Here is a 12,361-nt window from a genome sequence, read left to right as displayed (position 1 = left end):
TTTTGCCTTTAATGTATTGTGAACTGTTTTTATTACCGTGATTGTGTAATAGTCCCTGGCACATTTTATTTTAATATTACATGTTATTTACGTGTCACTCGTGGTGAGCAACACGGTAACACCTATAGCCTTATATGTACCCCATACACAAGATATAACGATAAAGAAAGCTCATTACCGACACAAAGGCGTAGGCACGCACGCACAATTCTATAAGGGCCTTCCATTAAACTGTACACAAAGACAAGGAAAGATCACAGAAACGGGTCAATTCTTTTTTTTTTCTCCATTGGATTTATTTTGTTAGTCAAATTTCTATAGCAGGTGAGGGAACATAACAGTCACACAAGGGTTTATTTTTTCTTGAGCATAGTTTTCACAAGTCACAGTGTTTTAGACATCGACAACACTTCAAAAAAAAAAAAAAAAATGACATGAAGAAGGAAGGGCCTAAAGGAAACTTTATAAACAAGGTGGTTCAGTCACCAGTCAGTCAGTCAGTCAGTCAGTCAGTCAGTCAGTCAGCCAGTCAGTCAGTCAGTCAGTCAGTCAGTCAGTTCCTACACACCTTCTCCTTCATGGTCCAAGTGCACCCTTCTCTCCAGACAAAAAACAAACAAACAAAAGCAAAAATAAATCAGAAAGCTCAAATAAAGGCCTAGCTCCCCTCTTCTGTTGTCCCTCGCCTCCATTACCCACAAACTCCCTCAACACACTCTTCTCCTCAGAATGCAAAACAAAGCAAAAAAAAAACTTGGCAACAAATAGATATATTTATATATAATATATATTTACTCTTTAAAAATAGAACTTCTGTCTAGTGACTAACATCTGTACAAACTACAAAAATAAATTTTTTATATAAATAATTTATATGGCAAGACATTAACATTTTTTGTTGTTGAAATAAAACTACAAATCTATGCAGGAGACCCCCCCCCCCCCCTCTCATCCGCTCTCCCGATACCCCCTCCTTCTCCTCGTCACTCCTGAACTGTCTCTGATGACACCGTGGACGGTGGTGGTGGTTTGTAAAACCGTTTTGTTTTATTCTTCAAGATGGCGTATAGAAGTAGCTACTTCATTTTTCTTTCATAATGTTTTTTTCCTCATATTTACAAAAGAAACCCAAGCTGCCACTTTTAAGAAAAGAAGAAACAGAATAATACAGTATAAAGTAAAACAAAACAAAAACTAGAAGGTTTTTTTCCCTGCAATTTTTAACCTGGGCAGTGACGTGACCAATAACCAATAAAATAAGAAATAAAATAAAATAAGTACGGAAGGAAGAAGACGCTGGCCTTGTGAGGCTTGAATTGATACGAGTGAGAGATGATAGGATATGACTCTGAAGTTACTGCGTTAAGCCCGATTTATACACTTCAAGAATTTGAAGTCTCCGACACGTAAAGTATTCCGATGTGTTCAATGTCAATAATAGCACAGCGTCATGAGCGGCGCCAACAAGGTAACGCAACCCTAAAGCAGCCAGCAAAGAAGTAAAAAAAAAAAAAAAAAAAAAAACGTAAATATATATATATCCCTTTGCATTGGATTTATTTTTAATTCCCTTTCGAAATAGACTTGGGTGAATGACCAATTTGTCAAATAACCGTGACAAACCTCAACCTCACCCAATTTAGAGCTTACAACAACTGTGAGAACATTAACAAAAAGTATCATAATAGCTCCTTCAAGTAATAATATACGAAAATGAGTCAACTGCAGAGGACACTTTAGACAAACATGGAGCAGTGGCACGCGGACACTGGTGGGGACGTGCTCTATCACACGCACACACACGCACGCACACTCACACACACACACACACACACACACACATGCACAAGACAAATGGCTCTTTTCGACTACAAGAACTCGCTTTCAGGTTCTCAGAACCTCATTTGGCCGTGCTCCGGGAGGGAGTACTAATAGTTTTAAGAGGTTTTATTTAATGTTTTATGAACGTGCCCCTTCAGGGGCAATTCTGGTTATGGTCTCGGGTGGAAACCTCATAAGTCCAAAACACTTACTTTTCAATTCATTCATAGGAAAAGTAGCAGATCTTACAAGCTCAATATGAGCTTACAGGGCTCAATACGAGCTTGTAGATCTGCTACTTTTGATTCTTTTGTGTGACGCTGTAATATGGTCAAGTAGGGCATTCATTTAAAAAAAAAACCCACAAAAAGTATTAATTATGGATATAAGAGGTTTCTGCCCGACAGCAACATTATAATGGAAACACATCACAGAACTTCAGCGTTTTCGGGAAAGTTAGGAAGGTTCTGGGATATCCCTCCATAGTCCAAAAGAGACATAAGTTCGCCGACGAGACAACAATTTACCATGGCTGTTTTAAACGACGTCATGCATGCTAAAAAAAAAAGGTGAAAACGATTCGTGGGGACGACATCTGAACCGAGACAAAAGAAAACGAACAAACGCTAATAGCATATTTACACCCAAGTATAAACATAATACTGTTATGAATGCTGTGGTAAAAAAAAAAAAAGGTACAAAATAAACAGAGTTACAACGAAGGCACAATGGTTACTACTATTCAGGAAAAATAAACAGCAGTTGCTGCATTAATTTCCCTCTGCTCGCATGGTGTTTTTCTTTTTTTTGTACAGTGCAAAACGATTCTTTTGACAATGCAATAGTGTGAGATACTGTGTCACATGAGCAATGAGCAGCGCAGAATAAAGCCCCACTCTCACTGGCAGTGTATTAGCTTGTATATATAATGACAGTTTTAAGTTGTATGTATGTATGACCATGTGAGGGGGGAGGGGTACTGCATTTCTCTTTAAGGCAAATTACTTGAAGTGTAGCAGCAAAACAACAACCAAAAAAGAATTAAAATAAAAGAATATTAAAGAATATTCAAACACTGACCGTGTACAGTATGTTCAATAGTCTAATATCTTATTAACATCTGACTTTCTGCGCACCATATCTTAATTTTTATTTTCTTTACATTATAGCACATTTCTCATTCTATACACCGGGGTGGCATGTTAAAAACAACAACTGCCCTGCGAAGAAATAATCTTAAAAACATCTCAAACCTTTACACGAGATTATACCCAAGTTATACAGTACTCTTTTTAAATAAGTTTCCCTCTTTTTTGTTTTTAGTAATAAAATATATACTCGTAGATTTATATAATTCTTAAAAAGGAGTCCGTTTGTCTTCCTTAGTATCTTCTTGAAATAAATCCTCTGTCTTCTGTGGTGAGGTCTTATGTACAGGTGGAGAGTTCAGCCAACAAAGTGTTCAGGCGTCAAAGGTGCTGGAGAAAGGGCCGTGGTGGGTGGGTGGGGATGGGTGGTTGCGCGTGGGTCAGCCGGGTCGAGCGAGCCCCACGTGAAGTGAGGAGAGAGAGAGAGGCAGGGCTCGCCAGAGAGTCTAGCAATCTTTGGCTGACTGGATCCTCAACCCACCTGCAAACAGAGACAGAGTTAGTTGGATGTCTCCGAATTTTAACCTTTTGTGGGGGTTTTTTCCCCGTAAATTAACGCCCTACTTGATCATACTACAACGTCACGCAAAAGTAGCAGATGAACATACACGGTGTGACGGCTTCCACCAGACAAAACACGAGCACTCAAATGCTAGATCAAGCAGAACGGAATAATTTGGAATGTACCTATCCGTTCTAGTGTCGACTTTCAATACACTAAACAAGTTGAGTCTATATTCAATACACTAAACAAGTTGAGTCTATATTACATATTTGATTAATTGACTTGTTTGTAGAACTTGGAAACGAAATCTCAGAATTTTGGTTCCATTTGTACGCTCATGGGGGTCCTTGAAATCAAGAAGTTTGAGAGCCACTGATTCTAGAAGAAGTGTCCGGTCATATGAGCTGCGTGCTGAGCTGACTCACCTTGTGCCTTGCTGAGCTGCAGTTTGGTCTGGCTCTGTACAGTCTCCAGGTCATGTAGCTCCACAACAGAGTCTTTACTATGAGGAGACGGGTTCGTTTTGCCACCACAAGTCCTCTTAGTGTTCTCGAAACAGTCCGAGTCGCTGTCCTCGTCGAAACCCTCGTGCATGTAGCCCTGGTACGCCGCCCCGGGCAAACCGCCGGGGTGCACGGCCACCGTGACGGACGCCGTGGCCGTCACCGCCATAGTCATGGCCCCCACGACGGGGCCTTGCTGCGAGGCGAGCACCGAGTTATTGTTGCAATAAGCGGGGCCCTTAGTCCTGTTAGGCTGAGGCCCTCTGCCGGCCTGAAGCCTGGGCCCGCATTGACTAGTCCTCCCGGGAAAGTGAGCTCTGTCCCCGGGTAAAGGCTGCTGCGGCGCCGCCGGGGGCCTCCGGAGGCCCTGCGGCTGATGCTCTCGCTTGTTGCGTCCGTCCCAGCAGATGATCTGGGAGCCGGCGGGCAACGGCTGCGCATTACGAGACGTCTCGTTCAAGGTGTCTCGGGTTGTGCCTGCTGAACTCTCCACGAACGGCTTCACCACCTGCAGACCCAGAGGAAAAATGTATTAGAGACGGCCATAATGCATTTCTACTGTGGTAGCGGAACTACTGCTGCATCAGTTATTCACACCGATTAATTTAATCAATTCTATTTATTTTCCCCTTGATTTTAAGGGGCTCACTCAGCTCGTTTTCACGTGTATTGATATATAAAAATCAATGCTTTTATTTTATTTTAAATAAAACACGCTTCTCGATGATTCGACCAATCGAAAAAACGAACCGACAGAATGAACGTTCAAGCGTTTATCATTCCCCCCCCCCCCCTCCTCTTTGGCCGGGCGGGGCATCTTACCGTGAGCTTGGGGAAGCTAGGGTTCTCGCTGGCCTCCAGCAGTATGTGGGAGGAGGTGCCGGGTGGGCCGGCGGTGGCGTGCTGATGGGGCGCGGCGGCGCTGTAGTACGCGCTCCGGTCGCAGTACCTGTAGTCCTCCTCTCCGACGCCAGCCCCGGACCCCGCGGTGGTGGTGGTCTCCGAGTAGTACTCGGAGTCCGAGGACTCAGAGAAGGCCTGCTGGCGCGGCGAGCGTGAGTAGTAGCCGTGGTGGGTCATGGGCGGCGGCAGCGACGGGGGCTCGGGAGACGACGGCGCGGCGGTGCTGGGCAGGTGGTCCTCCGAGCCGGGAACCTCCTCGGTCGGAGGGCCCATGAGGGACAGCAGCACGGGCAGCAGGACCAGCCCGTTCAGCATGCCCAGCAGGGTCAGGATGGCCAGCACGGCGAAGAAATACCTGACGGGGACAGAGAAGAGAGGGAGGGAGGGGGGGGTTAGTCAAGTCCTCTGTGGTAGCAGATAATGCCGGAAACATCATCAGCGTCAGCAGCTCATCCACCAGCCTAAGGAAAGACTGTTCCACAAAAAAGAATGTTCTACAACACCACACTACGCTTCTCTTCTTGTGCACGCCGCGTACGTTCTTGCGTTTGTCTGCTGGCATCCAGGTCAGCTTCCTGCAAGGATTTGGCGGCCTTTTGCTTTCCATAGGGAGCCCTCATCTATCACACACGCGCGCGCGCACACACACACCGTGCGCACATTGCACACATGCGTGCTGTGCACGCACCTTGGGGAGGCCGAATCTATCAGTACGTGGCGACCGCTTCCTGAAACTATGTGTTTACATTAAGGCGAGCAGATCCCCAGCGTCAAAAACACCTCCTCTGAATCCAACCCCAACCCTCCCCCACCCCCCTACAGGGCTGGGGGAGAGCGAGAGAGAGAGAGAGAAGAGCTTGTACATCTGCTATTTTTGAACATTTCTCGAAAGCGTGAGAACTATACTGATTCAGAAGGCATTTGTAGAATTGGCCTCGGGTCTTCACGGATTACAAAAAATAGCAGATCTACAAGCTCTACAGTGTGCATGGTGTCTGTCTGTGTGAGCCTATGCGTGTGTGAGAGCTCGCCGAGACTGTTAACAGCGGCGCGCCGAAGCCAAGTCACCTTCTTGTGTGTTTATACTGGGGGAGCTCTGCCAAGAGGCCTTCTCTCTCTCTCTCTCTCTCTCTCTTCCTGCCCGTGCATCAGCCAGATCACACTCCTCACAAGTACGTCCACCAATGAACACGCGTGTGATATGGCTGCACGCACGCACTCACGATTTATGGAAAAGTGTGTGTGTTTGTGTGTGTGTGTGTGTGTGTGTGTGTCTTTTTTCACTGTAAGATCCTCTAGCGGAGAATGCAAGCGCACGCTCATACACATAGCTGTACACATTACACACTGTCCTCACAAGGGAGGGAGTTAGCTCAGGGGCAGGAGACGACAGGGAGAATCCAGCGTTTGTGCATTAAAGATGGGGAGTGTGTGTGTGTGTGTGTGTGTGTGCGCTCGCATCTTGATTCCCAGCTCCAACTAAAACACGCTTTGATGCCTCCGCTGCTGCTGCAAGGCTCTTGCTCTTCGCAAGCACGCGCATATGGCTGTGTGTGTGTGTGTGTGTGTGTGTGCGTGCGTGCGCGCGTTTCAATAGAGCTCTGGGGAGGCCAGGGGTGGAGGCAGGCCACAAGAAAGAGCTCCTCGAGAAAATTAGAGAGGACTCCACTTAAACACTAACAGAAAGCAGAGAGAGAGAGAGAGAGAGAGAGAGAGACTACCAGCCAGACTGAGAAAGAAAAAAGGAAAAAAAAGGGGGAAAAAAGAGTTGATTGGAGGAATGTAGACGAGAAAAGAGGAAGGAAAAGCAGCCGACAAGGACAGGCATAATAGCAGCGGAGTGTTCTGGAATCATTCTCCGCTCCTCTAAATGGACCTGTAGTACTATTACGACTACTACTACCACTACTTAACTCCATGTGGGTCATGTGCTGAGGGAAAGGTCACGCTTAAAGCGGCTCCGCACGGTTGGGTGTGATTTCATTCGCCCTTTTGTCTCACAACTCATACACTCATAACTTACTGCCAATTGTTGCACTCCTCCCTTGTCATACATCCTCTCTCTCCCTCTCTCTCCCTCTCTCTCTCTCTCTCTCTCTGTCTCTCTGTCTCTCTGTCTCTCGTCCGCTCTTAGGTAATGCACCCATCATCCTAACCAGTTGTGACATAAAACACTTCTGGGAGATATTTTCGGTTTCTTGTTCGCCTTTATCGACCGTGACCGTATTCAAATGCCGCACAGACAGACAGACAGACAAGACAAGACAGTCAATCATGCCTAATTCATCCTCCTCCGCCGTACGATGGTGCGCTGCGGCGATAACAGCCGCAACCTACAATCTCACGTTGTCACGTGACCCGCGACAACGGGGGTGCAGATCGGCTATCGTCGGTGTGGGCGACGCCGGCGTACGGAGAAGCATAAAATCAGGCTTATAACTTATTTACGTGCAACACAAAATGCACGTGAATAAATGAAATGCACGCAGACGGTCGGACAGGACATGGGAGAGCGGATCAATGTCTTTCTGGCTTACGGCTGCAAAAAAGGAAAGTGCAAATAACACCTCCTTCATCACTACTTTAAGTCAACATGCCCCAAAAGAGCAGCCTGATGTTTTCAAACCGGGACAAGAAAGGGGGAAAAAGGAAAAGAGGAAAAAAACAGTGAGATAGTATTTTCAGGGTGAGAGAGAGAGAGAGAGGGGGGGGGGGGGGGGGGGGTTGGTTAGACCTCCAACAGCGTTTCACTGTCAGGAATTCTGTTGTTTATATAAACTGTAATCTTTTCCATTCGTCGGCAGAGACTGAGGAGCTGTGTGTGTGTATGCGTGTGTGCGCGTGTTTGCATGCCTGTACATATGTACGTGTCTTTTTGTCTGTGCGCCCATGTGTGTGTGTGTGTGTGTGTGTGTGTGCGTACGTGGGTGCGTGTGTGTGTGTGTGGTGGTTGCATATGTTGGCAGGCACTTGTGCATGTGTGTACGCGTATGCGTGTGGATGTGCATGTGTGTATATGTGTGTCTGTGAGCTGAGCAGGGCTAGCTGTTTATTCAGTGTGCTACAAGGCCAGGAGATGTTTACATCTGTGTATTTATGCTTCTCCCCAGCTAGCCAACACTGGCTAGCCCCATTCAGCCCGACCACGCTATGGCTAAACAAGACCTCCAACAGAGCTGCAAGCTAACGCAGTCACAGTTCTCTGCTCTATTCCTTTCACTCTCTGAAGAGAGCGTTCCGAAAGGACCCAAGCAGAGCCGTCACAAAGGACAAAAACCCACACTGAGGATTTTACCGTGTCAAGAGTTACGAAAAAAAAGTTTACAAGAAAATAATAATCGCTTAGCCTCATGTGTGAAAATGCTCGGTGTCTTTCTTGCACGCGCGCCGTTTTTTTCTTTCTTATTTTAGGTTTTCTTAGCTCAATTTGCACACAAAACAACCGTAACTTTTAACATTCAGTACATTTTTTTTGGGCTCAAACAAGTCCACAAATCCCATATATTACATAACAATTTGCCAGCAGATGACGCTGTTGAGGGATTTTGCCTGTTTTCATTGCAGCTCAAAAGGCCTACAGAACGCCGGGCGGTTAGCTCAACCGTCTGGGCGCCGTCCGGCTGACCAAGCCAGCCGGACGGCGTGCCGCCAGTTCGACTCCCGAGCCCGTGTCACTCCCCATCTCTCTCCCCCTTTCTTGTCTTGTCTACTGTTCACTATCAATAAAGGCATAAAAAAGCCCCAAAAACAAATCTTTAAAAAAAAAGGCTTCAGAACACACAGAGAAAACCCCAGACCCCACCACAATTTCCACCGACAGAGACGATATACGCGTACGCAAGAAAGAAAGAAAGAGTACATCAGAAATGAAGCCTGCAACATCTGCTTCCTGAAAAATACTGAATCACACCCCTTGTGATAAATACACAATCTCTCTCTCTCTCTCTCTTCTCTCTCTCTCTCTCTCTCTCTCTCTCTCTCTCTCTCTCCGTTTGTCTGGTATTTCCAGTAGCTCTCTCTTTCCACATTTAGCTCAGAGAGACCACCTTGCTTTCTTCCATCCATCCATAGGTTGAACCATCCATCTGTCCATCCGTCTGTGTATCTATCCAGTGAAAATGCTCAAGCGAACATCCCTAACGTCTCTCTCTCTTCTTTCCTTCTGTGAAAGTGTTGCCTTTTCATGTGACGGAGGCCCTACTGCAGTCTGCTGCTGTGCTGCTCAAGGTTGTGGTTTTGGGTTTGAGAAGCAGAGCACCACATTCAGCTGAAAAAACATGGAGCTATTTCACTTTTTTTTTTTCCTCTTCCACTCTGACCATTAAGCAGCGGTGGAAAACAGACGCACGCATGCACCCCCTCGCGCCACACGCACAGACGCACACACACACAGGACACCCTCCTACCACTTCTGGTGGTAGGAGGCTGAAGGCCAACTGACTGACCAGTTCAAATTTAGCTCCGCTTTTTTATTTTATTACGATGCCCAGCGTGGACAAAAAAGAATGCCAAAAGGCCAAGTGGAATTTTAACAGATTCCCCTGTGTGTGTGTGTGTGTGTGTGTGTGTGTGTGTGTACGCGCGTGTGTGCTGGGGGGCGTGCGTGCATGCGCGACACCACCCAGTGGGTAGCAGAACACTTCCATGTTTACGAGCAGCTGCTACACACCCTTGATGTTTTCCCCATTTGTTGTGCGCACCAGGGCGGGGAAGAATATGTGTGTGCGTGCGTGCGCACACTACACACACAAGTGTGTGCATGTGCGATGCCTGGAGTGACAGGGCCAGGTGCAGATGTGTCAGTGTGTATGCATAATGTGTGTGTTGTGTGTGGGGGGGGAGGGGGGGGGGGGGGGGGGGGGGGGGGGCTAACATTCCCACCTGCAGGCACCGCTGACCTCCCACTAGGCTGGCTCCTGTACCCAAGAGAGGGCCAGACAACTGTCTCCCCGCGCACGCACACACAACACACACACACACACACACACACACACACACACACACACGGTGTAAACACCCAAAACACTGCCTCCTCTGGCTGGAACAACGTGCGAGGAGGTGTAGTTTGTGGAAGCGAGGAGTGATACAATCTCCCCTGTCTCTCTTTCACACTTAAAACCCCCGTCCCACCCCACTCACTAACCCAACACAGACACAGACACAAACACAAACACACACACCAACCAGACAGACAAGCAACGGTGTCACACACGCACACGCACACACACACACACACACACACACACACACAACACACACGCACACACACAACGTACACACACGCACACACACACACACAACACACACCCACACACCTCATGATGAAGTCGAACTCGGAGCCGGCCAGCATGAGCACCCCGAGCAGTGTGGAGATGGCTCCGTCGATCACCGGGGGCGAACATGTGTTCCAGGGCCACGGCCGAGCGCGTGTTCCTGCTGCCGATGGCCGACAGGAAGCCCTGAGGAGGCGGCGTGGTGGTGGGGAGAGGAGAAGAGAGAAACCTTTAGAACAACAAGTCACCACAAGCAGACACAGGCGGGCGGCTCTGCTCGTGGGGCAGGCTTAGAAAATAGGTTTATTGGAATTTCATGTTTGGCTACCATTGGCAGGAGCTTTTATTGTTTATTGTTCGTCAATGTGTGTGTGTGTGTGTGTGTGTGTGTGTGTGAGGCAGGACATTGCTCAATTCCTCTTTTGTTGCCTTTTTATGGACGATGACGGCAAACGAGACGAAACAAAGTCTAAGTGCCCTTCTTTGATGTCTTTAATTAATTAAACCTTATACCTCTGTCCGAATGATTTAGTTAAGTGCCAACGCAGGAACGTCTTTGAAATGTGTGTGTGTGTGCGTGTGTGTGTGTGTGTGTGTGTATGTGTGTGTGTGTGTGTGTGTGTGTGTGGTGTGTGTGTGTGTGTGCTGATTCTCTCACCAGTGCAATGTGAACGGTGAAACCTCCACTCCGATGCCGACGAGGCGATGAGGATCACCACGGGGATGGCACTCAGTTTGATGCCAATCAGACCCATGATGCCAAACAGCTCCACCGTCATCATGGCCAAGATGAACACCTGCCAGTGAAAAAAAGGACATATCTTTCTTTAGCGTCAAGTGCTGTAGAGTGTAGACCACTGTGGGTCACACAGACACATTTTGTATCTGGGTCCCATTTTTAAAAACGTTCACAGAAAAGCTGAGTTTTCTTTTGATGAAAATCAAAGAAATTCCATACATTAGAAAAACAAATGTTTAACCCATTTTGGGCGGGCACCCCTTTTGGTGTTCTAAACATTATGTTATAATTTAGCTATTGAAAAATAGCAGATCTACAAGCTCATAGCGCGCCACCGAGTGGCGCGCTACGAGCTTGTAGGTCTGCTATTTTTGAAAAATCGTGAAAATGTGCCTCAAATTTGGAATATATTTTTTCAGAACGAACGTTTTTAACTCAAATCTTTGCTTCTGGAGAGGTCCCTGGAACAACATCATTTCAGATGGGGGTCATTTTTGGGGTCCTTGACATGAAATATTGAGTGATATAGCTAGGCCTAGAGACATAGGTATTTCGGAAAACTGTTTAGAAGGCTTTTTTTATTTCGATGTCAGGCCTAAATGGGTTAAGTAGTAGGCCCAGTGAAAATAGCCGAGCTTGTAGATCTGCTATTTTCACTATTTTGGGTCCCATGCAGGGAGACATAAAAATGTCTCTTTTTAGGTCACAAAACATAACCGGGGGCCACCAACCACCACCACCGCTGTGGACCAGCGAACTCTGGGTGACTCTCTGACTGAAATGGACCCGTGGTATAGTATACAGTAAGAGACCAACTGGTTCCATTTGTACACGCTCAGAGTTATGGGTGGTCATGGAAATGAAAACATCAGGAGAATAATGGCCCCATAATGACACATAGGCCCCAAGTCAGGGATGACAGTTAGGTGTGTGGGTGTGTGTGTGTGTGTGTGCGTGCGTGTGTCTGTGTGTGTGGTTGGGGGGGGGGGGGGGGGGGGGGGGGGGGGGGGGGGGACTAGAGCTACAGTGGGATAGAGAGAGAGAGGGTGACAGAGTCGACCGAGCCCCCCCCCGTGCTTGCTTCCTTTCCTTTTACCCCACACAATCTTTGACCCCGCACTCAGGATCTCCACTTGCACGGTGTCAAATGACGCAGCCCCTCTGGGGGGGCCAAAGCATTACTACTACTACTACCCCCCCTTCCCCCCCTTCCCAGAAGTGACTCTGAGTGACACAGTACAATACGGGCCCCCTCGCTCTCTCTTCCCTCCCTCTCTCGCCCTCTCCCCCCCCCCCCTCTCTGTCACCACAGTGACTTCATCTTATACCTTTACTTCCCCTTTCTGTCTCCTCCAGTGGACAGAACTACTACCGTCCGCTACTAACCGCTTGGACTCCATAGGCGTTGCCTATTCTGGGCATGTGATAACAGCAAGGTGCAGTGGGAAGGGTCCATGGACAGAGCGCTG

The 12,361-nt window shown here is 47.5% G+C and overlaps 1 protein-coding gene across 1 annotated transcript in view; it reads right to left on the bottom strand.

Moving 5' to 3' along the window:
* Positions 1-285: 285 nt before the first annotated feature.
* Positions 286-12,361, bottom strand: part of ptch2 (patched 2) — a 25,776-nt gene continuing 13,700 nt past the window's right edge. Inside the window, 8 exon segments of the mRNA XM_083782795.1 lie at positions 286-3,450; positions 3,900-4,485; positions 4,800-5,235; positions 10,196-10,272; positions 10,274-10,339; positions 10,812-10,832; positions 10,835-10,854; positions 10,857-10,950. Coding sequence (XP_083638921.1) covers positions 3,416-3,450; positions 3,900-4,485; positions 4,800-5,235; positions 10,196-10,272; positions 10,274-10,339; positions 10,812-10,832; positions 10,835-10,854; positions 10,857-10,950 — 1,335 coding nt within the window. The 3' untranslated portion in view covers positions 286-3,415.

Source organism: Protomyctophum parallelum (assembly GCF_964188405.1).
Source record: "Protomyctophum parallelum genome assembly, chromosome: 14".
NCBI classification, from domain to species: domain Eukaryota; kingdom Metazoa; phylum Chordata; class Actinopteri; order Myctophiformes; family Myctophidae; genus Protomyctophum; species Protomyctophum parallelum.
Note: the sequence above shows the minus strand (reverse complement) of the source record. Positions and strands in the feature narration are given on the sequence as shown.